General features: G+C 35.9%; 1 protein-coding gene across 1 annotated transcript; it reads left to right on the top strand.

Annotated features, from left to right (window-relative positions):
• On the top strand, nucleotides 1-27,788 carry rasef (RAS and EF-hand domain containing). Its single transcript, XM_067395403.1, has 17 exons — nucleotides 1-392; nucleotides 2,845-2,991; nucleotides 4,421-4,511; nucleotides 10,541-10,636; nucleotides 10,759-10,836; nucleotides 10,917-11,032; nucleotides 12,331-12,399; nucleotides 12,830-12,911; nucleotides 13,131-13,201; nucleotides 14,129-14,402; nucleotides 15,898-16,032; nucleotides 16,164-16,311; nucleotides 16,452-16,533; nucleotides 18,676-18,790; nucleotides 21,929-22,048; nucleotides 24,107-24,183; nucleotides 25,091-27,788. The coding sequence occupies exons 1-17, from the start codon at nucleotides 70-72 to the stop codon at nucleotides 25,194-25,196; spliced, it is 2,130 nt and encodes a 709-aa protein (XP_067251504.1). The 5' UTR covers nucleotides 1-69; the 3' UTR covers nucleotides 25,197-27,788.

Below are 27,788 nucleotides of genomic sequence, written 5' to 3' on the forward strand. Positions count from 1 at the left end.
TACAAGGTCAGCTCATTTTGAAGAGTCACTCTCGTAATGTTTGCTAAATAATAACTCTCTAGAGCAGTCATGGGGTCTGACACGCAAAAGGAGAGACTCCGCGAGCTCTTTCACGCCTGTGATGTGGACCATTCAGGACGCATAGAGAAATGGGAGTTTGTGAGAATTTGTTCCGAGCTGCAGGTCCGACCCACCGAGATAGATGCGATTTTCTCCAGACTTGACACAGACAAAGACGGCACGATCAATCTAGAGGAATTTATGGACGGGTTTCAAGAGTCACACTTGTTGAAAGCCGAGGAGATGAGCAGCGAACACGCCGGGGAAAGTTTCTCTGCCGCCTTGGAGGAGTTTAAATCCCGTCTGGGGGATCAGCTCAAATTCATCCCCAGGTAAAACACCTGGCTGTCAAATTACCTCAGTAAACAGAATCCTGAAAAATGCATTAAGAAAATTTAACAATACTCTTATAAAAATGTTAATAAGTGTACCCTAATGTTTCCTTAAAGTTCCTAATGGGAATTATTTAATAGGACTACAACATAACACAAAACCAAGTTACCAAAACTAATTATTAAATTAAATTATCTCATTAGCAAAATAAGTTTAAAGAACATACTGTATCTAGGGTTTTAAAACCCATTTATATCCCTCTATGATTGACAAGTGTGTTTTTAAAAAAAAAGAAAGAAAAGAATGACGTTTAGTATAAAAGGAATAAATAAGACTAATGAAAAGAAAATTTCTTAAAGGAAGTTCTTTTTTTTTCTAACATGACACAAAACCTTGAAGAACTCACAAAAGTTCATTTGTATAGCACATTTCATATATATATATATATATATATATATATATATATATATATATATATATATAGATAATTAAAAAAAATAGCAATCATAAAATGTTTCATAAGAAATATAAAAATTACAATAAAATTAAGAAGTAAAAAGTAAAACAACAATAAATGAATTAAAATGCTATGCACTGTAAAAAAATGAATGTGATTTTAACGGTAAAATATTGTAAAAACGTTACAGAAAAAAAATTGTAAATAAGTTAACAGTAAGTTCCCATACTATATACAGGGGAAAACTGTAAAAGCTCTTACCAGACATTTTATGTAATTTTCACAGTAAAATGCTGTAAATTGTACAATTTTTAGAAGCAAAAAAGAACAAATCAATGTAAAATTTATAGTCAAAAAATGAAAACTGATATTCCCACAAATATCTGTGTGACACTCCACATTTAAAGCATTTTGTTTAAATAATCATGTTTCTTATTAGTTGTTGTTATCAGGTATGTACATTAGGGTTTTATGTTACATCTTCTGTTGTTTAATGAATGTTTATTGCATTATGTAAGTGTTGTGGGTTACCACGATGGTGTTTTGCGTTTGTGTGAATGGCACATTCTTTATATTAGTATATACTTCAACTTGTGGAAAAACTGATGAACTCATTCTTCATATGGCTTTCTCTTTTACCACCTGCATTATTATGGTGGTTGTCAGTATATGATAAAGATACAAAACAGATTTTAGTAGTAGTATGAATTGTTGAACTTACTAGTTTACATTCAATTTTTTTTTGTTTGTAAATTACAGTTTTATACTGTAAAATTTAGAGTTTGATCTGTAAATGTGTTACAGTTTTTTCTGTATTTTTTACAATATTATTCTGGCAACCACAGCTGCCAAAATTATTTTGTAAAAACTACGGAATATTTTTTACAGTGTGAGATTCTACATTAAAATGAATATGAGGGACATAAAAGGAAAAGAGAATAAAAAAACCATCAATGCCAATAAAGAACCTTTATATTTAAGAGTTTGGATATTAAAGGTTGTTCATGGAACCATATGCTATTAAAAAAAAAAAAAAAAGTGATCAGTGATGCAGCTATATGTTTTTGCCAAATACTCTTTGGTAGACTGCAACTAAACAAATTGAACATATCTTTATTGTAGGCTGAAATGTTAAAATAGAAAAGTATCACATCAAATTGAAAGGGACAATCATATTACAGTAACTATATATATATCTGACCTAGTTTTGGTTATCAGCCTTTGCAAATATCCAAACAGGTACACTGCCACTTATTTACCACAATGTACAGATATCCATATATATGTAGAAATAGGCTATGTGGAATTATTTCTCTAAATGCGGCTGAAAAAATGTTGAAAACATCATTGCAGCTGGTGTTCTAAATCATGAAATCATCCCAAGTCTATTAATTGTTCAACTTTAATTGTTCAAGTCATGAGACTTTTAGCATTTGTTTGGTTGGTGTCGGTCATCGTTGAAATGAAGTTTGCTGTTTCTCATGACAGGACGGTGGAGTTGACTCTAGCCAGAGGCTTGACATGGGACACATCGCTGTCATGCCATGCTAATGTCGACAGGACATTGATTAGTTGTGGACTATCAATACCTCTCTTATTTCACTCATCAGCCATAGAATCTGATGCCACAAGTGTTATTTCATAAAAGAGAACAGCAAAGTCATGAGGCTCAAAAACATGCAGTTTTTAACAACCCGGCACCAATTTATTAGACTCCATTGTATTGAATATTGTCTGAAAAACACATGATTGTCCATAAGTTGATCTCTGGTTAGCCTAACCTCAACAGCTCAACAAGATGCATAGATATTTTCCATAAATGTGCATGCAGTGATATTTTATTATGTCACAAGAGTTTTAATGCTGCTCTCATTGATCCCCAACAAGGAATTTTGCATACATTCTATGAACAATTACTCCAGGTTAATCTTTCTCTTATAATCCAAGTAAGTTTTGTAAGTTTTAATGGCTTGTTGTTGCTTTTATGTGTGTAGGATTGACCAGGTATCAACTCTGTACCAGAACATCAGTTTGACAGAGCCCAGAATGGTCCCTCAGTATGAACGAGTTCTTCTCAGTTTTATCAAAGAGATCCGAATACTGAACACTGAAATGGAACATCTGGCACTTGCTGTAAAGAGGTACACACGCTCATGCACATATTCCTGTGGCCAATTTTCTTCATCTTATTTTTCATAGAAACTGGGCGCAGTTGAAATCTTCTTCAGAAATGATCTTCATATCAAGAACCAGTTTTGGTTGTTTAGGGTTCTTGAGTTGCTAAATGGTGTGATGCTACTTTTATGGTGTGTTCACACTTGATCACTTCTCTTGGTTATTTTGGGGAAAAAAAGAAAATGATACATTTAGTCCTGGTTCGCTTAGTGTTCACACTGTCATTTTTAAGACCAACCCTAAAGACACACAAACACAAAAAAGGCGTATATTTTGCGACAGAACTTAGCAAACATCCGAAACAATGCTGTTTTCTGGGCTAAATGCGCTCGTTTATGTGCATACATATGATGGTATTTTTACCAGCTGAGAACACACAAAGAGTTTAGAAAATGTGTAAAGGAGTCAAAACAGTGCCAAAAACTCCTGTCGCACACAAACGAAGATCTGCTGCAAGAAGACGCCGTTTCCAACACCTGTACCAAACTGTAATGGACAACATAGCTCCTATGATCAGAAAAATAGTTGTGCTTGAGCGTTCTGTCCTTTTTATTTTGACATCACATACTGTTTTTGGTTTGTTTAGATGCCTTTGATCCGTGTTGCATTTATATTTCAGTCAAGCCTCACCAGAGTTTGTTTGGAAGTGGACCGAGACCCATATCTCGGCCCTCTTGTTTGGTGCGCACCAGGGTTCAAATGGCAGCGTTCACACTCATTCAAATGAACTGCCTTAACAGAGCAATCGCACCAGTTTCTTTTGAACTAACCAAACCTGCCAAGTGTGAACGGACTCTTATTCTTAAGATCAGTATGTTGTTTTCTTGGTTCTTTAAAGGAACATTACATAGTGAACAACAATTATAAAAGAACATTATATTTGTCTAGTTCTTAAAAAAATCTGAGTCGAGCAGGCAGGTAGTAGAATTACATGCAGCAAACGTGTAACAGGTTTGTGAATGTTACACTTTGACCTTGTACACAGTGCAGAGTTTTGGGAGTGACTATCTTGTGTAAATGCAGAAGGAACACCCAGAAATTGTCTTAAAATTGTTTTTAAGAACTTAAAAAAGATTAAAACCTTAAATGAATAGTTCACCCAAAAAAGAAAATTTGGTTACACTTTATTTTAATGTGTCCTTGTTACACATTACATGTAGTTACTATTCTATCATCATATGCTCACCCTCAAGTCCATCCAAAACTGTGTAACTGTTTTTCTTCTGTGGAACAATTTACAATGGAGGTCAGTGGTAACCAAACCTTTTTGGTTTTTCAAAAAATCTTCTTTTGTGTTCCACAGAAGAAGAAAGTTTGGGTGAACTATTTCATTAAGAGTATTGCAGATTATTGCATATGTGATGGCTAATGTGTGTTTTGGTGGTGTTTGTTCAGAGCTCAGGATCAGTCGGCTATACAGTTGAGTGAGATGGAGGAAGAGATGGATCACCGCATCCACACTGCAGAGAGAAACACACGTTTACAGGTGAGGAGACACACAAGGCTTGGCCGATGTAACCTCCTCAGCAGAAATATACACTCTTAAAGGAAAAGGTTCTATATAGAACCTTAAAGAGTTCTGTCAGGCTCTTCATATATAGACCATTTTAGGGTTCCCATCATTTTATGGATTTAATCATTTTAATTTTTCAAGAGCAAATGTGATCAATAACAAAAAAGGTCTTTCTGATTAGTATTAAATTTATTACATATTTGGCAAATACGTTAAGTATGTACAAATCACCAAACTGAGAATAAGATTTATTTTGTCATCGTGTAAAAGCAGAATCTAGCTTGGCTGGTAGAAATGTGTGATTGTTACAAATTGGGATCTGGAGCAAAAGTGTTTGGACTTAACCACAGATGCTGACGTAGCTGAGTCAATATTTTGAGAGTAAATAAAACAACTGGATTAGATGTGTATTGTTTCATTTTAATGGGTAAACTAGATGCAACTAAGGCCAGTACGTAAGTTATACACCAGTCAGTGCCTGGTGAATGTATCCAATAGGCTTTTGCACATGAGCCGCCAAATAGTAAAACAAAAAATTAGGAAGAGCCAAACCCCCATCAATCCTGCTTTTCTGAAGAAACTCTTTGCAAATCCTAGTAACTTTCCCATTGCCATATGAAATTAGAAATTTACGTATCTACTGTATGAAAGAAGACCTTGGACAAAAAGACACTGAAATAAGTATAAAAATCTTGAAAGAACTGTCATTTTAAATACAATTCACCCTACCAACTAGAGTCAAATGAAGAGACCTCCATTTTTGAAGGTTGGATTTAAGTTAAAAGTGGAGTGAAATTCTATTCATATAATCCTTTTAAGTTACATGAAATGTTAATGCCTTAATACTTAAACCCAGATTTAAAAAAGGAGGAGAGAGTGGAGTTATATTCTTAGCGGGTGCGTTTACAGGTGTTTATTCACTTTTAGAGATATTAAGCTTATAACCTGAAAAAATGTATGTAACACTGTGATAATGATTTTGATACATGGTAAAGGATCTGAGATGTAGAGGAGTAGGTTATCACTGAAGCAACTGGAAAAATATACAAAAGCTGGATCCAGTCTATAAATCTGTAAGTTACTATAAGTTAGTAAGTTACTATATAGCTTAAATATTATAGTAAAACAAGTAAATGTACCTTGTTTTAATATACATTTTTCTTATTCATTATTAAACAGAATTTATTTATAATATTTTCAGTAAATTAGCAGATATCTATAGAAAAACCTTAATTCAAGAAATATTCTCTCAAAACAATTCACATTATCTTGCACTGTCTTGCTTTTCAAGTAAATTGTTCTTGTTCCCTTTCTAGGGGGCCTCGCGCTGCGTCAAAACGCTGGGGGAATGCCTCTGCTTGATTGTGTCGTGAAGCACATATGAAATCAGTACAATGGCATGACGGAACATCATAGGCGGGTTACGTCATCGACCAGGAAACTATAACCCAAACAGTGTCAGCTTCTGTGCCTTCAGCAAGCACTCTATGTGAAATCATTTGTCTATTTGGTGTTTGTCTGTTTCAGTATATTCAAAGAATTCTGTTAGACAGGAGTTTCGCAAAAACATATATATTATGGTGAGCGAACAGCAATTCAGGAAGTTTGTTCATCCCTGCCCATGCTATATTACGGGTTGAGAGAGACCTGCTGTACCTGCTTTGTAGTGGTGGCTCAAAACCAAGGGGTTTTCCCCGAGGAGAAACCTGCTCCAGGTCATGATCTTGATCAGATTCTCCTGTGGGCCCAATGGGAGCTGCTCTCTCTCTGTGGGCGATATACATCTATCATGTATCTAAATAAGAGGGCAGACATCCTGTCAAGGCCGGGGCCAAGGCCCGGGGAATGGAGACTCCACTCTGAGGTGGTGGAGCTCCTGTGGGAGAAGTTTGGTCGAGCGGAAGTAGATCTGTTCGCATATCTAGAGATGACACATTGTTCACTATGGTTCTCCCTCACTCATCCAGCTCCTCTTGGGCTGTAAACCATGGTACAGACATGGACAAGGTTAAGTCTGTATGCTTTTCCCCAGTTGCTCTGCTCCTGGGAGTTCTGGAGAGAGTTCGCCAGGACCAGGTTTCTCTTTTGCTTATAGCCCCGTTCTGGCCGGCCCGAGTTTGGTTTTCAGACCTCTTGTTTCTCCTCGATGGCTCTCCTCTGGAGATTCCGCCCAGGGGTGACCTTCTTTCTCAGGCAAGGGGGTCGATACTTCACCTCTGTCCAGAGTTGTGGAAACTGTGGGCTTGGCCTCTGATGGGGCCCAGCTCTTAAGTTCAGGTCTCTCAACCAAGGCAGGGCTATCCCCCTCCACTTTAAAGGTGTATGTCGTGTCCTTAGCTGTTTACCACACTCCTTTGGGTGGTGGCACTTTGATGCTTAGGCCTTTAGTCCTCACGAGAGTGCCAGCTTGGGATTTGGCCATTGTATTGGAAGACCTTTCCTTGGCTCCCTTTGAGCCTATTGAGGAGGTTCCTAAGGAGGAGGTTCCATATCTCATTGCTATTTCGTCTCTCAAGAGAATTTGGAGATGTTCAAGCTCTTTCAGTATCTCTCTCATGTTTGGAATTTGCGCCTGGTATGGTGAAGGCTTTTGTTTACCCTAGACCTGGTTATATTCCCAAGGTTCCTACAAATATTGTAAGACCTATTGTACTGCAGACCTTCTGTCCTCTTTCCTTTCTGATGTTTGACCTAGAGAAACTAAATCTGCTCTGCCCTGTTAGGGCCCTAGATGCCTACGTCCACAGAGCTGCCCTGTGGAGAAAGTCTCAACAGTTTATTTGTTTGTTTTGGGTCACCTAGGTAAGGTCTCCTAACATCTAAGCAGAGAATGAACAAGTGGGAGGTTGAAGCTATTCAGTTCAATTCAATTCACATTTATTTGTATAGTGCTTTTCACAATACATATCATTTCAAAGCAGCTTTACAGAGAATGCATGTCAACATTACAATTTAAAGAATGCAGTTAGCAAATAAAGTAATAATTTAGGCAATTAATTTACAATCACTGTTAGCAGTTTAACTGAAGGTAGAAGCAATGAGCTCCTGAAAAATCTCACTTGCTTATGAGTCAGCTGGCTAGCTGTCCAGGCTGTCCAGGCCCACTCCACTAGGAGAATGGCTGCTTCTAAAGCTTTACTGTCAGGAGTTTCCCTCCAGGATGTCTGTGATGCAGCAGGCTGGTCCTCACCTAACACTTTTGTTAGGTTTTACGACCTTGATTTGGGCTCCAATCCAGGGTCGCAGGTGCTCTCGATTTAGTGTGCACATTTAATTTCACACATACAGGCACTTGCTTGTACAGTGGCATGGGTATAGGGGTCCCACAGCGTTTCGGTACAGCATGAGTTCCCTTGAAAGGGAATGTCTCGGTTATGTGTGATTGTCTTGCTGCAGTCTATCAGAAGCTGACACTGTTTGGTTTGGGTATGCTTTATAGTTTCCTGGTCGATGACATCTGCCGCCTATGACGTTCCGTCATGCCATTGGACTGATTTTATTCATGCTTCACAGCCCAATCACGCAGAGGCGTTCCCTTAGTGTTGTGACACAGCATCTCTTTCCCTTTTCAGAGATTCATGGTTACATATGTAACCGAGAAGTTTTAAGGATGTTTCGAATTTTGTGTAATTATTTATTTATTTATTTATTTTTACTTGAGAACAAGACCATTTATATGTTGCAGTATCCCCACCCACGATGAAATCTCATTTCACTTTCAGTTAGGGCAGAAAAGCACCTAAATTACCTGCCCATGACCCATCATTAAGGACAGCAATTTGGAAACAGTTTCCCTTATAAAAGTCTGTAACAGCACTTGATCACTTGATGTTTAAAGGTGCCTTAGAACGTTCTTTCACAAGATGTAATATAAGTCTAAGGTGTCCCCTGAATTTTTAACTGCCTATTTTGGGGCATCATTAACTATGCACCGATTTAGGCTGCAGCCCCTCTAAATCTCGCGCTCCCTGCCCCCGAGCTCTCGACTAAAATACAGTGCATAAACAAAGTTCACACGGCTGATATAACCCTCAAATGGATCTTTACAAAATGTTCGTCATGCATGCTGCATGCATACATCGGATCATGTAAGTATAGTATTTATTTGGATGTTTACATTTGATTCTGAATGAGTTTGAGGCTATGCTCCATAGCTAACGGGCTAATGCTACACTGATGGAGAGATTTATAAAGAATGAAGTTGTGTTTATGAATTATACAGACTGCAAGTGTTTAAAAATGAAAATAGCGACGGCTCTCTTGTCTCCGTGAATACAGTAATAAACGATGGTAACTTTAACCACATTTTACAGTACATTAACAACATGCTAACGAAACATTTAGAAAGAAAATTTACAAATATCACTAAAAATATCATGTTATCATGGATCATGTCAGTTATTATCACTCCATCTGCCATTTTTTGCTGTTGTCTGATGATTCAGCTGTGCACATCCAGACGTCCTGCCCTTGTGTAATGCCTTAAACATGGGCTGGCATATGCAAATATTGGGGGCGTACATATTAATGATCCCGACTGTTACGTAACAGTCTGTGTTATGTTGAGATTTGCCTGTTCTTCGGAGGTCTTTTAAACAAATGAGATTTACATAAGAAGGAGGAAACACTGGTGTTTGAGACTCACTGTACTGAACTCTTGTTATTCAGCTATGCCAAGGTAAATTCAATTTTCCATTCGATGACACCTTTAATATTATTGATTAATTATATTATATTATGTGTAACATCATTGATTATTGGTAACTTAATATTATTATTTTTTGTGATCCAACACACAACACTATAAATTAACCATGTTAACTTTCACTCCCCTTTGTGAGCATAGATCTGAACTTAAATGTTTGTATTTATGAAGGCTTTGAAATACAAACCTAAGTTTTAAAAGACACTTGAAAATGAAATTAATGTTTAAAAAAAGTTATAGAAGTTTAAGTTTACGGTAAAGCAAATGAACTGAACTAAACATTTATTTCATACAAAATATATATTTTACAAAATATTTTGGACTCTAAAATTAGAACCATATGTCTAGCCAAGTTTTGTTCTGAATGTGAAGTTGATATCACAAATATTAAGCCCCCTAAAATTTTAAAGTACCATTTTCATGGCTATGCAATGTTCAATTACAAAACAGTTTTCACAGGATGAATTTGAAGTGTTTAAGCTTTCAGATGACACTTTTCAAATTATAATTTATTTTGATTACTAAAATATGTAATAAAGGCAATAACTGGGACACTGACAGTTATAAACTGACATTTACATAAACATTTCTTAATATTATTCTAACAATTAATTGAGTAATCCAGTTAGATTCAATATGCTGAACCTTTTAAAGAATAATATAATAACAATATATTTTAACAATTATAAATATAATAAGAATAATATCGTCACTGTAATCAAGCATGAAAATTGTAATTGATTATATATTACTTCAGTATTTACTTTTGTATTGTTTCTATGGATACAGTGCTCTGTTTATTGTGAGTTAGGAGTTGACATACACAACCCTAAATGAAATGGCACAGGTGTTTGCTGTGATCTGGGATCCAGCCAAATCATGTGAGTGTTTTGGATCACATTCAAGGCTTAATTTATCCATGACATCACATTTTAGTGCAGACAATTTTCGATAGTCCTGTGTTTGTTCTTGTTCCTTATCTTAGACCCATGTTCCACGACTTCTCATGTTATGTAATGTAAAATCAACTGTTTGTTCAACTGCACCTGTTCAAATTCCTGTAAAAAGTGACAAGCATTTGTACCTATTAATGCATTCTGAAGCATTTTGTTCCCTTAATTGTCTTTATCTAAAGTTTTATTTTATGGAGCTTTTTATGTGTCTTTAAGCTTTTTCAATCCAACACATTTGTAATTGTTTTCATTTTTATAATTTACTGTTTATTTAATCAATTTTTAATCATATATATATATATATATTTAACCCCAGCATATGGATTCTGTTAATCTTTCCCCAGGAATCTAAAAAAGCAGAGGCGACTCTGAGCAGCATGAAACACCAGTACGAGTCTCAGATATGTGAACTTCAGCAGAAGATACAGACTCTGCAGATGGTGAATTTTGCTTACAACTGGCTTATACAGTTTTGCAACATTAACACTGTTATTTTCATGTTAATTACTGTGAAGCTGCTTTGAAACAATCTGTAGATACATTTTTTTGCTTGTTTGTTTAGATGGAAAACCAGAACAGGAGTACCAGCCTCAAAGAAGAAACCTCAGCACTGAAACGACAGAACAATGAACTAACGCTGGTATGGCTCCTATTTGAATAATAACACTAACAAATATTATGTATGATATTATATAATGTGTTTTTGTGTCTTGTTTTCAGCAAAACCAGAAGTTGAAACAGGAGATTTTGGAGTCCCACACGAATGTTGCGTTCTTGCAGAGTGAGCTGGACTCTCTAAAGAGTGATCTAACAGACCAAAGCATCAACTTTGAACGGTACAGAGCATCTGTATGTGTGTGTGTGTGTGTGTGTGTGTGTGTGTGTGTGTGTGTGTGCTTTTGTTTATATTACATTGTGGGGACCAAATGTCCCCATGATGTAATATAAACCTGAGTTCACCTACATCGTGGGGACCAGCCAGCGGTCCCCACAATGTAAATGGGTTTATAAATCATATAGAATGAGTTTTTGTGAAAAAGTAAAAGTTTGCACAGTTTCCTGTGAGGGTTAGGTTTAGGGGTAGGGGCAGGGTAGGGGGATAGAATGTACAGTTTGTTCAGTGTAAAATGCATTGAAGTCTATGGAAAGTCCCCACAATTCACAAAAACAAACATGTGTGTGTGTGTGTGTGTGTGTGTGTGTGTGTGTGTGTGTGTGTGTGTGTGTGTGTGTGTGTGTGTGTGTGTGTGTGTGTGTGTGTGTTTTTGTGTGGTGGCATCTCAGCATTCACAGTTGACTTAGTTATTGATGAATATATAATAAATGCTTTGGATTTGGATCTTCAGACAAGGAATTTTTGAGAACCCTGTCAAATATGTATTCTGAAGTAACCCAGACTATCTCTTTTGATTCTGACACTCCCTTTCGGATACGTCATTGTCAATAATGAAAGAACAAGCAGCTGTAAACAGGTTTTGTGACTGTTTGCAGTGCTGAAATCGTCAGAGCAGGATATCCTGGTGTCATTACACTGCACAGGAATGTCTGAACCTTGTCACCTAGTAACGACAAAACAGAGCGCAGTTTACTTGTGTGTGAGTGTCCCAGCATTAGCACAATAAGTATTACAGTGTAAAAAACGTTGTCAGGTATCCCAAATATTTAATGACTAAATCAACCTGACTACATTAGGTTAAACCAACGAAAGTCATTTTTAACAGCCAGATCTGAATGATAGAAATTATGGAGGCTTGTTTCTGCCACTGAATAAAAAAAGGTAATTGTGACTTTTTATCTCACAATTCTGAATTATTTCTCACAATTGAGAGTTTATATCTTGCAATTCTGACTTTATTACTCAAAATTGCGAGTTTACATCCCGCGATTCTGACTTTATTTCTCACAATTCTGAGAAAAAAGCCGGAATTGTGAGGTAAAAAGTCACAATTAAATTGTTTTATTCCATGGCAGAAACAAGCTTCCATAAGAAATAGCTCTTTAAGATAGTGTAAAATTAAATAGTGGTGTTTGCTAAGGCATTCATTACCATTTCTTTTGCATGTGCTTACTGTGTATATATGAATTTGAACAAACCTCAAACAATAAGTATTTAACTTTGTTGATTTTTGTGCAGAGATGAGGCTCTTATGAAGTGCTTTTCTGAGGAAAGAGATAACCTGGAGAGACAGATCGAGGTGCTTCAGTGAGTTGAACACACACAGCACTACATGAAACTTCATGAAACTCCAGCACAGCTAGAAACTTGTCATGCTAACAGCAGATATGTCCTTTTCTTTTTTAAAGCTGTTTCTAAGCCAGTTTTGGGATTCACTTGCATGTTCTTTTGTGAATATTTGAAAATTCAAAGTGGAGATGTCCAGCTAGTAAAAAAAAAAAAACTTAAAAATTGTTGTAATATTCACAAGTTTTTTTTATTGCTCTTTTTTGTAATTCCAAACATCTTTAAAGTTTGCATGAAACGTAGGTTGCGATAGTCTTTTCTTCCCGTTTGTGATGTCAAATGTATATTTGAGTGAAATGGCTTCTCGAACAAGAAAAAATGTAGGGACTTGATTTTAGTGAAGTTGTGAAACTGTTGCTTTATTGTTTTGATTGTTGTTTTCCATGTCCAGGGCAGCCAACAGAAAGCTCCATGACAGTAATGACAGTCTGCGTGCAGCCTTAGAGAACAGTCAGAGCAAGAGTAAGACTCAGGTAAACCCCTTGTGTCCAGAGCCTTTCTTTAATGTAGATGATGTTGTAAAATGGATTAAGCTATTTGAGAGCAATGCTTGCTGATCAGGGTAATACTTTGATGGCTGTGTGTGTTTTTTAAGAGGCATGGATTAGTGTTCAAGTTAACTGTATTTACATTTCTGCTTATCTACTAGGATAGAACTTTTTTTTTTCTAGCCAGATTTTTTTCTCTTACAGCGTGTTAGTGGACTCTCACCTGGAGTTTACATGACCACGAGAAAGAATGTCTGTTCCTCTCATTTTGATCGGTAAGACATTTGCATAGGTATTTGCAGTTAAAAGATTGGTTCACTTTCAAATAAAAATCATCCCAATATTTACTCACCCTCAAGCCATCTCAGGTGTATTTGACTTTCTTCTTTCTGATGAACGCAATCTGAGTTAAAGTAATAAATATCCTGGCGCATCCGAGCTTTATAATGGCAGTGAAGTGAAGCGATGCATTTGTGGAAGAAAAAAATCCATATTTAATGAAGTAAAATATCTAGCTTCCGCCAGACTTCCCTCCATATTCAGTGGACGAAGACAGTGTAAAACTCTTGAAGTTCAAAAAGCTTACGCTACATCCTACGCCGTCCGTATTCAACTTACGGAAAAAGTTTAACTGATGCGACGCCAGTTTACACTTTCTTCATAACTTGAGTACGGAAGGCGGTCTGACGGAAGCTAGATATTTTACTTCATAACTTGTTAAATATGGATATTTTCTTACACAAACGAGTCGATTTGCTTCAGAAGGCCTTCATTAAAGCCGAAGCCGTGAGGAGTACACGTTTATGATGGATGGATGCACTTTCAGATTACAGCTCATATTCGTTGGTCCCGCTCACTGCCATTATAAAGCTCAGATGCGTCAGGATATTTATAAATATATCTCAGATTGTGTTCATCAGAAAGAAGAAAGTCATATACACCTAGAATGGCTTGAGGGTGAGTAAAGCTTGGGCTCATTTTCATTTGAAAGTGAACTAATCCTTTAACTCTAGAGTTGAGGTCTTTGCTACATGATATTGATCCCACATTATGAACTCTAAACCTTTTAAACCACTGCATTCATTCAGCACAAACATACAGACTACATCCAAAATTTATTTTATGCTATCTGCTTTTTCCTTGGAGAAATGCAAATATAGTTTTTAGTAACTGTGTTGTTGTCACAATGAATACTTCCTTAGCTGCTGTAACACATGCGCAGACGAGGACTATGATCATTTTCGGATGATGGATGGTCGCAGACCGAGCTGTGATTCTCTGGCCCTGGCCCTGTGCGACCCCATGCGAAGACGCAGCTGTGAGGAAGACAGCCTCCCCGACAGCTGTGTGGACAGCGGCATGTCAACCCTGCGCTCAAATAACGGCTACGATTATGAGCATGAGAGATCTTCCTTCCTAAACTTCCAAGCAGAGGACAACACCACCACTGTGTCTGGAGACACATCAGATACAGAGGTACAGTATGATGTGAAAAAGAAGTACACTATGGTACACATTGCTATTAAATTCAGGTGTCAATTCACCTATTAGTGCTTAATCCTGTTCTGTACACACACAGTTCAGTAATTTACGGGAGTGATGCAGGTAGTGACAACCACATTTACAAAATTTCTATGCTGTGTGTACAGAACCGAACTAGTTGTTAATGACGTAGTTTAAAGGGTTAGTGTACCCAAAAATGAAATTTCTGTCATTAATTACTCACCCTTATGTCTTTCCAAACCCTTTAGACCTTCATTCATCTTCAGAACACAAATTAAGATATTTTTGATAAAATCAGATGGCTCAATGAGGCTTGCATTGCCAGCAAGATAATTAACACTTTCAGATGCCCAGAAAGTTACTAAAGACATATTTAAAACAGTTCATGCGACTACAGTGGTTCAACCTTAATGTTATGAAGTGATGAGAATACTTTTTGTGCGCCAAAAAAACAAAATAATGACTTTATTCAACAATATCTGCTGATGAAGCTTCGAAGCTTTACATATCTTTTGTTTCAAATCAGTGGTTCGGAGCGTGAATCAACTGCAAAAGTCAAGTGAACCATTGAAATTTCAAAACACTTATGACGTAACGAAGATTCATTCACTGAAGTCACATGACTTTGGCAGTTTGATACACGCTCCGAACCACTGATTCGAAACAAAAGATTCGTAAAGCTTCATGAAGCAATGTTTTGAAATCACCCATCACTAGATATTGTTGAATTATTTAGGTTTTTTTTGGTGCACAAAAAGTATTCTCGTCACTTCAACATTAAGGTTGAACCACTGTACTCACATGAACTGTTTTAAATATGTCTTTATTTGATAGTGTTAATTATCTTGCTGTCAATGCAGGCCTCACTGAGCCATCAGATTTGATCAAAAATATCTTAATTTGTGTTCTGAAGATGAATGAAGGTCTTATGGCTGTGGAACGACATGAGGGTGAGTAATGACAGAATTTTCATTTTTGGGTGAACTAACCCTTTAACGTTGAGTATGCTGAACCAAAATAATTTAACCCTCTGGTCCTCTTCGTTTAGGGGTCACACTTGGCTCTTTCATGGTAAAAAAATGAACGAAGCCTAGAAATGTAACTTTTTTTTTTTTTTCGAGAAAACCAATGTACTATATTTTTGTTCAATAATATTTTTTGATTATTATTTAAAATTTTGAGGTTTTTTTATGATATTATGCAATATTTATACAATTTTTATTAGCTATTTTTCCCCATTGAAAATAATACTAAATTTTTTCTAATATATTTTTAAATTATTTTTCAATTAAATAAATAGAGACAAGGCACTTATAATCCAATTTTTTGAAGGTAGATTAGTGCCATCTGGTGGGAGTAAAAAAAAAGAAAAACTTATGTTTTTAACTTGTTCTTAACTTGCTGTCTTTTCACGATCAGTCAGACTGGCTCAGATTCCTGTTTTTAAATAAGCTGTGTACGCTCACAGGTTCTGGAAGTGCATGAAGAGGCTGCTTTTGGGTCGGACAGCGAATCCGTTCTGAGCTGGACTCTGTCAAAGCCTGCTCAGAAAGATGACATTAATGCTTCGGGGAAGAAATGCCTCTCTGCCATCTTCAATGAGGTACCGGATTCACCTGCCAGAAGTATCATAAAGACTTAAATTTGACCCACAGCATTCTAAATCCTGAACTCAAACAAATCTCAGTCCTGAAATTCAAAGTGTAAAGCCCAAATGTGTGTGCATCTGTGCAGAGAGAGCAGGATGAGTTGGCAGTGACTCAGCCTCCATCTGAGAAGGCTTACAGGATTGTGCTGGCAGGAGACGCCGCTGTGGGAAAGTCTAGTTTCCTTCTTCGTCTCTGTAAGAACGAGTTCAAAGGCAACACCAGTGCCACACTGGGTAAGACTTGCTAGCACTTAACCACACTAATATATAATCTTTATATAATAATATACATGTAATATATAATATTATATAATATAATCTTTAACTGTCACAAGTATTGTGAAATGATGGTCATTTGCGTCTGTTTCCTGCAGGGGTTGATTTTCAGATGAAAACTTTGGTTGTGGATGGTGTTCCAACAGTGCTGCAGTTATGGGACACAGCTGGACAGGAAAGGTAAGATCCCAGTGCCCAAATTTGAGTTGAAACCCTCAACCAAAACACATCTATACCCCATGGTATAAACTCTAAAGTCAGTGACACACCAAACCAACATCATAGAACTAGAGGCAATGAAAGTTGTCATTTCGCAGCACCTGCGTCTGTGCTAAAATTTGTGCTTGAACACACTGCAAAGTAGAGCTGGGTAAAAAATATTGATTTCTCATTTTTTAATTGATTCTCTGTTTATGAACCAGTATCGATTCTTAAATCGCAAGAATCGATTAGTATAGTCTGTTTTCAGTTGATGAATGAGCAGAATATGTAGTGCCTCCCATCAAATAAATCGCAAAAATCTTTGTGCTTTGTTACTTTTGATATGAAGCAAAGTCTCAGATTTCAAATGACGTCCATCTTATTATGAGATTCCAAAAATAAATAAACCATTTTGCCGCTGTTTAATGTGACGTGACAGATCTCTTTAACTGAGGTGCTAAAGAGAAGCGGCATGTGAACATCCTCTCCTCCGCTTTAATACCAGTTACAGCGCGAAATAAACATGCATGAGCATCTGTTTAATATTAATATTATAAAGGTATGTTAAAAGATACAGTACAACTTACCAAAATCCGTATCATGTCTCATGTAATCGCTCAATCAGTGTTTCAACCTCGGAAAGACATCAATAAAACAGCTTGTAAACAATGTCACGTAACGTCACATTTACCTCAGAAAAACAAATTCAGTGACCATAAACTCATTAGTCAGCTAGAAAAGTGTACTCTAGAAAGAAAAATTCTGATAAATATAGCTATGCACCATTACATATTCATTATAATTTTTAATGTTCTTCAATATTTAATGCATGTTTGAATAAATCCGTTATGACAGCCATGATTTAAATGTTTATATTTCAAATAAACGAATTGGAGTAGAAATATGATTATGTAATTCTAAACTTTATTTATAATAAAACATCAATGAGTGTATTTTAAGTGTTTGTATATAAATAAGTTAATTTAACCTTCAATATTATTATAGTAGTAACAACTGACTCCCATCTGTAGTTTACAACATTAGTTGAGAGATTTTTTTTCCTTTAGAAAATTTGCCATGTACTGCAACTAAAATACTACATCCAAAATAATTGGTATCGAATCGAAATCGTAATCGAATCAAATTGAAAGCATGTGAATATTAATCAAATCGAATCGTGAAAATTGTGTCAATACCCAGCCCTATTGCAAAGACAACAGCCAGCAGTCAACTAGCACACACATTCTTCACCTCTGTGAGAGGTAACAGTCTATACCAGAATGTGGCGACAGTCTATATTTGTGATTTAAAATGGGAAACCAAAACAAGGACTGCAGATATATAAACCGTAAACAAAGAAGCGCTTGCTTACCATTTTGAATATGAATCATGTTGTGCAAGCTGAGCGTACAGAATATGCATGTGCTTGCCTACAGTATATACATACTATGCTGCTGATGAAATTTACGACATGTGCTGTACACATACCCTTGCCTATGTGTAAAAATTAGGGCTGTCAATCGATTTAAAAATTTTAATCTAATTAATTACATACTCTGTGATTAATTAATTTAAATTAATCGCATACATACATTTTGCTGTGAAAGTATTAAATATTTCAATTCAAATGAATCAATGCAGGGTTTTTCCTGGGTCAAAAATGGTCATCCACACAAACAGTAAAAAGTGCCCTACCCACGTGATCTGCGAGCCTGATACTGACAATAAAGTACCTGTCACTCTCACTGTAATTCTTTCTTGCCCTCTTTGCAAAAAAAAAAAAAAAAAAAAGAATTATTCAGGAAAAACATTCTCCGAATGCGCCTCATGAAACATGGATTCGGTCTCACGAACTTTTAGCATTGTGTCAGTTGATTTAGATTAGTATGTGTGAGGTAGAGAGAGTGCAAAGACGGTGCTTACTTTGAAAGAGCTTGCGCGCATGAGAACGACTCCAGGTTCAAAGGTCAATACGGAATGGATTAATCTGCGTTATTTTTTTAACACGTTATTTTTTCTCAGATTAATTAATCGAAATGAACGCGTTATTTTTATCAGCCCTAGTAAAAACCGAAGTACACTTTAGGCTAAAGGTTGATAACTCTTGTGTCCCTTTTACAGATTTCGCAGCATTGCCAAATCTTACTTCAGGAGAGCCGATGGGGTCCTTCTACTGTATGACGTCACTTGTGAGAAGAGCTTTCTGAATGTGCGCGAATGGGTCGACATCATTGAGGTATTTCCTCAGCGCAGTCTTGTTTAGCATACTGCAGTTTTTGTAAACTCATAATGTTATGGTTTCATACAAAACAGTCATAAATGAGTTGACCTTTTTCCAAACTCTCTAGGAATAGAGTGCCCCAGGGATGACGTGTTTTTGTAGGCCAACCCGGAAGTTAGCGGCGCACGGGTTCCCTCGATTGAAAGCCTATGCATTTTTCCCATAGACTGGAAAATCGCAGAAAATAAGCTCTGTGTTTAACAAAGGGTTATGACACTTACACGTTTTGTCTATCAAGATAATCTTTACAAGTTAACACAACATTTATAGATTTTGAAGCCTAAATAAAGTCGTCAGATATAAAGGCTAACAGTAGGCTATAAACGGACTACAGCACACCATGGTCGCGGATCAACGTCGTCACCACCAAACTTCCTCAAACTTTATTTAAAAAACAACTTTATTTATAAACATGCTCACTGATTATGATCTGTGCTGTTATTAATACTTATCCACTTTTTCATGAGAAATGCTGTCCAAATGTCCTGTTTGTCATGATGACGTCTAAAGTCCCCACCAAAGGAAGTAGTCCCTTTTAGCAATTTGTTAGCAACCGCCGATTTGAAGACAAATCACAAGTTGGTTATATCTGGTGTGTTTTATGTCATAGATCAAAACGTGAAAGTATTTAGGGGCTTTGTTAACCACAGACCTTATTTCAGGCGATTTAGCAAAAACCCATTCAAAAAAACCATAGACTTTATGGCGTTGGAACCGGAAGTCCTAAAATGCTAACTTGCTTCCGGGTTTTGCCTACAAAAATGCATCATCCCTGAGGCACTCTATTAAATGCAGTGTTCGTACCTGCTGCTACTGTAACCTTAAAGGGATAGTTCACCCAAAAATTAAAATTGACTCATCATTTACTCACCCTCATGCCATTCCAAACCCATAAGACTTTTATATGATGAACAGATATAAGTCAGGCTTTTATTCACATATAAACAATGATTAGTGAAGCTCAACCGTACTTGCTTGATGCGTGAAAACAAATCTCTTAAGCCCAGGATACACTGCATGATTTTAGCAATCCTATAAGATCATTACAAATCACACCGTGCAACATGGATCTATTAAACTCGGGTACGACATGCATGTAGACTGTACGATGATGACACCTGTTGATTCTTGGGCTACGATGCAAGTTTCTATAGTAGAATAAAACATCATCAGCATGCGCTAGTGGTAAACAAAAGGCCATGTTGAATCACACTTTGGCAGTTGTAGTTTTTATGTGTACTGAAAAAAAAGGAAGTGGCGAAAGAAGAAGGGAAAAGAGCTTGAGGTAAGCAGTTTTAAGTCTTAGCGCCATGTCGTGTTCATTTCATGTCGCATTTTTATTGGCTGGTCAGTAGATGTAGGTCGTAGCAGCAAATTTCTGAATTTCTGACACTGATCGTAGGCTATCTTTGGTCACAAGACCGGGAAAACAGCCGTCTTTGTACCTCTCACTGTACGACGTAGGACCACCGATTAAGAGCCACGATCACAAAAATCGGCACGATTGTTTCACGATGGAAATCTTTCGTCTGGGACAGCCAAAAATCGTGCAGTGTGTCCCGGGCTTTAGAGAGCCATTGGGCCAGATTTCCAGCTGCCCCGCTTATTTTCACGTTAGGTGAACACGCCTTACATAAACCTCGCTCCAGAACAAGACTCTATCAGTTCACTTCAGATATGTGTCTGCATCAGGTCAGTAACTAGTTGGCATGTCTGTTCTTCCTATGTGGAGTAGCGTATCAAATTAATCAGAGCATAAACCCTTTAATTTAAACATGCTCATGTGAATAGCTTTTTTACAGTACAGTGCAATACAGGAGTTCTTTTGTGTTTCAGAAGCAATGAACGCTACATTAAGGCAATTCTAAGATGGCATTTATCGTGTGTACTAAAGTCTGGCAATCATCATTAGAGCGCCACCCTCAGGCTGAATAACACAAGGACATTAGAATTCTGCCAAAAGTGTGTCTGATGTGTTGAGCGATTAGGATATAAAGCTTACAAAATGGTTTTCATAAACTAGCACTAAGACCCAGAATCTTATGTCCAAGAGCCGCTACTGTTTCTGAATGAAGCATTTTTGTAACTTTGTTTCCATAAATGATCTTTGTGAAGAGGAATCTTGTGAACGTGTAAATAGATTTTTCTTGATCTTTTGATGTAAGAGTTAAATGTACCCTGATGTTTTTGATGATTTCACATTTTAAATAAACACCTACAGTTAAAGGGTTAGTTCACCCAAAAATTAAAATTCTGTCATTAATTACAAATTAAGATATTTTTGTTGAAATCCGATGGCTCTGTGAGGCCTTCATAGGGAACAATGACACTTCCTCTCTCAAGATCCATTAATGTACTAAAAGCATATTTAAATCGGTTCATGTGAGCACAGTGGTTCAATATTAATATTATAAAGCCAAGTGAATATTTTGGTGCGCCAAAAATAAAATAACGACTTATTTAGTGATGGCCGATTTCAAAACACTGTTTCAGGAAGCTTTGGAGCACAATGAATCAGTGTATCGAATCTGCTGTTCGGAGCGCCAAAGTCACGTGATTTCAGCCGTTGGCAGTTTGAAACGTGATCTGAATCATGATTCGATACGCTGATTCATTAAAAACTGCATTAAAACGCCAAACTGCTGAAATCACATGTCTTTGGTGCTCCAAAAACACTGATTCATAACACTCCAGTGCTTACTGAAGCAGTGTTTTGAAATCGGCCATCACTAAATAAGTCTTTTTTTTTGGGGGGGGGGCGCACCAAAAATATTCTTGTCGCTTTATAATATTAATATTGAACCACTTTACTTACATGAACTGATTTAAATATGTTTTTAGTACATTTATGGATCTTGAGAGGGGAAGTGTCCATTGCTCCCTATGAAGGCCTCACTGAACCATCGGATTTCAACTAAAATACCTTAATTTGTGTTCCGAAGATTAATGAAGGTCTTACGGGTGTAGAACGGCATGAGGGTGAGTAATAAATGACAGAATTTTCATTTTTGGGTGAACTAACCCTTTAAAAGATACTGATATGTGGGATGTTAGTTTGAATAAGATACTGATTGCGATTCTTTTCTGGTGCAGGATGTGTCCCAGGATGACATACCCATTATGCTTGTGGGGAACAAGACAGACCTGAGGAAAGAAGCTCTTCTGGATGGAGTCACCTGTATTCCCACTAGCTATGGAGAGAAACTGGCCATGGTTCGTGCCTGGCCATTATTCACTGTGATTTACCGCTGCTTTCTGTTTTTTACAGGGAGTGTTGACCCAAAATTATCATCATTTACTCACCTTCATACAAACCGTTTGACTTTGATTTATCCCTGAAAAACACACTGCTGGCTGCTTTTTTCTATGCAGTTTACCATGAAGGGAGACTGAAACTTTCAACCTTTAAAACCTTTAAAAAAGCACCATAACAATACTCTATCATAGACAATAAACTATCATAGGCTTCAGAAGACTGAACTTTTTAAACTTAAAGGGATAGTTCACCCTAAAATAAAAATGAAGCCATAATTTACTCACCCTGGTGTTGTTCTACGGAAGAGGATTAGGGCCAAGCATTAATAAAAAAATAAAACCATCTCGAGATTAAAGTTGTTAAATTTCGAGAAAAAAGTCGAGATAAAATGTTGAGAATAAAGTCATTAAATTACGAGAAAAAAGTTGTTAAATTACGAGAAAAATGTCGTTAAATTATGAGAACAAAATCGTAATTTAACAACTTTATTCTCAACATTTTATCTCGACTTTTTTCTCGAAATTTAACGACATTTTTCTCATAATTTAACGAATTTGTTCTCATAATTTAACAACTTTTTTCTCGAAATTTAACATTTTTCTCATAATTTAACGAATTTGTTCACATAATTTAACGACTTTTTTCTCGAAATTTAATGACATTTTTCTCATAATTTAACGAATTTGTTCACATAATTTAACGACTTTTTTCTCGAAATTTAATGACATTTTTCTCATAATTTAACGAATTTGTTCACATAATTTAATGACTTTTTTCTCGTAATTTAATGACATTTTTCTCATAATTTAACGAATTTGTTCACATAATTTAATGACTTTTTTCTCATAATTTAACACGTTTTTTCTCGAAGTTTAACAACTTTAATCTCGAGATGGTTTCATTTTTTTTTTTTATTATTGCTTGGCCTTCTTTCTTTTATGGACCACAAAAGGAGAATTTTTTTAAAAAATGGTCCCACTCGTGCTCGTCCGTATAATGGCAATGAATATCAACCAGCATCAAAAAGTATATTCGATAGGGTTTGGTAAAAAACAAACTGAAATTTAATGTATAATTTAACAAAAATCCTGCCCTTGGCCATTGGTCTTCTGTGCACAGCTGAGTGTTCGTGAGACTCTATTAGTGCTGCAGTTCACTCCTACTCACCCAGAAAAACACACAGGTTGTGAGAAATCAAGATTAATAAAAACACAACATGAAATTCAATTCATGTACCTTCTTCTCTGAGGATAATATATCTGTTGTGTTCGCCGTAACAAGACGTTATTGCACATCTGTCAACTGTCATTCTGACTGTCATCAGACAAACAGAGTTCCAGTCTAGAGATATTTAACTCAGATTTTTGGATTTCTAGGCGTTGTATTTCATGTTGCATATTTATTAATCTTGGTTTCTTACAACTTTTCTGGGTGAGACAGAGTGAACTGTGTAGAGTCTCATGAATGTGCAGCTGTGCACAGAAGACCAACGGCCAAGGGCAGGATTTTTGTCAAATAATGCATTTTGTACACTATTATATAGCTCTGGAAAACTTGGAATATACTGCACGTGTTGCAAGAAATCATTCTGTGATGAATATGCTGGTCGCTGTTCACTGCCATTATAGGGATGAGCGCGAGTGGGACATTTTTAAAAAATTCTTCTTTTGTGGTCCAAAAATGAACAAAGGACATACGGCATTAACACCAGGGTGAGTAAATGATGACTTCATTTTTATTTTAGGGTGAGCTTTAAGACAAAGATTTTTGTCAAATAGTGGCCTGGACTTTATTCAAAATTTGTATTTGTGTGTGTGAGTAAATAATGACACATTTTTTATTTTTAAGTGAACTGTTCTGTGTAAACTATTTTTTTCTGAATGTTTTGAATTTTTTACACTAAACCTTTTCATTTTGCCCCTGCAAATGAAAACATATCACCTATAACAAACACAGTGTTGGTTAGTGAGGTTTTTAGTACTCTAAGTGTAACTGTGGCTGCTCTCTGCGTTCAGACATACAGTGCCTTATTCTGCGAGACGAGTGCAAAGGATGGATCCAACATCATTGAGGCTGTTCTTCATTTAGCCCGGTAAGCCCTGTTCCTGATTCAAAAGGAAATCACATTCTATAAATATAATACTTCTGTCTGGAATACATTTTAAAGTCAACATCTGACTGTGTTAAATGATACCAAAATGGACCAATTAGACTGAAGGATGCATTTTACAAAAAATTCAAAAGACCAATAAAAAAGATTTTTTTTTTTTTTTTTGCTACTGCAGTTATTTATTTTTTTAAACTATGATTATTTGTTTTCTTATTTTAATGACAGTTATTTAATTTTATTCAGTTGGGAAAATAATATTTTAAAGCAGTATTACAATTCATATAATACAAGCAAATTTGGAGACATATTCTTTATAGGTTTTGACCCATAAAGTGCTTTCAGAGGAACTGATTGCATACAGTATCATTTGTAATATTAACACAAAACACAAGAGGGCAGCAGTTATTGAGTTTAATAATCCGAGCATAATGCTTTGAACTACAAACACATTCTTCTGACAGTCAAGCCTCATTGTGTAATTTTTTGCAGCAAATTTCAGTATTCAGTTCACATCAGAAAATGGGTACATAGGGCTGCCTGACTGTGGTGCAAAAAACAAACATGATTATTTTTCTCAGTATTGAGATGATGATTATTTAACACGAATCACGATTATGCAAGCGTCATACATTTACTGAACAGTGGGTTTCCTGGAACTTTAAAAATAATTTAACTGAAAATTTAAAATGTATGTTTAATATAAACACTATTATTTTGTTTTCATAATCGTTGGAAGCCAAAATCGTATTTGATTAATAGCCCAGCTCTACTGATTCCAAATTCACATCCCAGCATCATACTTACATGCAGTATTAGCCTAATGTTACATTTTAAACTCAACACGAATACAGGTGAAGCTGTTAAATGTTTCCTCTTTCCTGAACTTTAGAGAGGTGACCAAGCATGCTGACGAGTACAAGGAGCCCGTATCAGTGGCCAAACTGTCTGGAAATCATAACAAAAAGATGCCTAACCCAAAATGCTGCATGGGCTGACATGTGTGCACGTCACATGACCCGGTGACAGCCTGTGTGCAGGTACGACGCAAGGTTTCTGCAAAGAGCTGATCAAATATTTAACCATTCAACTATTTATTCAAGTCACATTAGATCGGAATTGCCGGTTTGCGATTGTCCACGTTGTTTGACAACTTCACTGTGCCAAATGTGTTCAAGTATTGTCCTCAGGACTGCCCTGAATTTCACAGATTTTATATTACAGCCGTTTATTGGTGGCTTATGGGGTGAACATACACTCAGTCAGGAGTTTAGTGTACTGCACCTTGCCTTTATTTATTTCATGAAAACTTCCTTTAGCTAAGAGAGAAGAAATATATATCATAATAGTTCTGTAATGTGTTACAGAGAATGTGTGTGTGTGTGTGTGTTGAAATAATGTATGTGAAAGTTGAAATAATTTAAAAAGTACTGTTTGTAGAAGTAGAATTAAGCTTTCTAAGAAGTGTAACTGAAAAGATAGAGCGAAACATCTGAAAAAATGACAAACAAATTGGAAGTTGGTGTATGATCCAAAACATATATATATAGCTTTAAATGCTCAAATTCATTTAATTTTTTCTTTTCTTTTTTAAACTATTTTAAAACAGATTGACAAGCTTTTGTGGATGCTTTATCTTTATACTGTCATCGTTTTATGCATTTGTCAAGCGCACAGCTGGCTTTTAATGTTCACGAAATATATGTAATATTATATTCTGCAATAAACAGTGCACACTTTAATAAAAATTATGCAGGAAAACATTATGTTAAACTATTCACAATTATATGAATGACAATGTGCTAATGTCTTATCTGTAATTCTTCATGCTTATTTCACTGTATTTAACTTGCATTTCAGATCGAGTGAATGTTGGTTTAAATTTGAGCAAAAATAAAGACTGCAATGTTTTCACTCCAGTTTTATTGTGGCAGTACTAACATATAAAACAATTCAATTTTTTTGAACATATAAACAATCAAAAATCACTTTACAAATTTAATAAGGCGATTCCCAGTGAATCTGGGAACTGATTTTTTTTTTTTGATACTCCCAGAGTTGTATTTTGAAATTAAATGACAGACTGTTTTAAACTGAAACATTTATAATGCTGCTAAACATGCAAACAAAACACATTTCACATATGAAATCACCAAACAAAAGATTTCAAACCCCTAAAGAAAAAAATGTACACACATTTTTCAGATGTACAGTTACGTTGCATATTTTCTTGTTTCACTGTATAATTATCAGGGTTTTGTTTTAGTTTTTTATAAAGGGCAATGGGATGTTTTTATGTTTAGCCATGTTATGTAAGAAACATCTGTTTGTTTGTTTTTTTCCACAAAGCACTGATCAAGATCTAGATCTAGAATCTTGAATTGGTGAATGTTTTCTTTTTTTAATCAGTGTATAGAATTAACCAGGCCAGTCAACTCTATACTGTCATCCAAAGGGGTGAATTTCACTTTTCCAGGTCATGTTTCATCCTGAAAAAATGAAAAAGAAAAAAATATATTTTACATATTCTATTTATAGGACTATTAAGATTTTTTGCATTGTGACATTATTCTAATGATAATTAAGGACATTTCCCATCCAAATCCTCATTACGGTAATGTATCCGGATGATTTAATTTGAGTTTGTTTACAATTCTCATTATTCTCAATGATTCTCATTACTGTAATGAGAGAAATGAAAGACAATATCTTTGTTGTTTAATCCCAAACACTGCCATGATGTAGAAATACTATACAATTTCATGTCTCTTTTGACAGTGTTAAATAAGTGTAACTTTCTTAATAATTAACATTTTGCAAAATATTTTCTTTTTTAAATCTTTTGATTTGGGGGTAAATTATGACCCCGATATGATGTTCTTGACAGCCTTTGTAAAAATGATCCGAAACATTACATTTAACAAATCTTCTGCAATTTACCAAAGATGATTAATTAATTAATAAAGCGGAGTATTTGAAAACGTGGGAATTGTGTTGGTTCTGTCAACAAATGCTGCATAAAAAACCTTTTGAATTTCCATTTCTATCAATGCTCAGTGTTGTGGACAGTACTGTAAATAAAATCAAATAAAATCACTTCCATCAAACATATGAGAAAAAAATATGAGAAAAAAAGAAGGGTTCTGTTAAAGTCTTGGTGTCCCATCATGCAACAGAATAGCAAGGCTACAAAAACAATAAACAGCAAATTCCAGTGCATGACATTTCTGAATGCTGTATGAAATAGGTTTACCCTCTGGCCAATTAAAATGAGTTTGGACATCTATATCTTGCCACACTACAATATACGATAAGAGAAGTTCAGGATAACGGGCAAATTCAGTCAAACTGCCATAAAACTAATAAAGTTGCTGATCACTGGCTTTATCTAGCGGTTTGACTGAATGTGGCCATTGGTTCTCTGGTTTCATTGGTCATGATAACACACATTAAAGCACAAAGCATGACTATCTATTATCTACATTTTCCACGTGATGTTTTTATTACAATGAGATCTACAACTTTCACAGCAGCATCAGAGCAAAGCATTAATGTTGTATTTATATTATTGTCTATGAACCCATCAATAA

Source organism: Chanodichthys erythropterus, chromosome 9, assembly GCF_024489055.1.
Source record: "Chanodichthys erythropterus isolate Z2021 chromosome 9, ASM2448905v1, whole genome shotgun sequence".
Taxonomy (NCBI): Eukaryota; Metazoa; Chordata; class Actinopteri; order Cypriniformes; family Xenocyprididae; genus Chanodichthys; species Chanodichthys erythropterus.

Bases quoted from the DNA above. Each gene is read 5' to 3' on its own strand.
- rasef (XM_067395403.1), top strand. From the start codon at position 70: ATGGGGTCTGACACGCAAAAGGAGAGACTCCGCGAGCTCTTTCACGCC. The intron at 10,837-10,916 runs GTATGGCTCCTA...TCTTGTTTTCAG, and splicing joins AGAACAATGAACTAACGCTG to CAAAACCAGAAGTTGAAACA. The intron at 12,912-13,130 runs GTAAACCCCTTG...TTTCTCTTACAG, and splicing joins AGAGCAAGAGTAAGACTCAG to CGTGTTAGTGGACTCTCACC.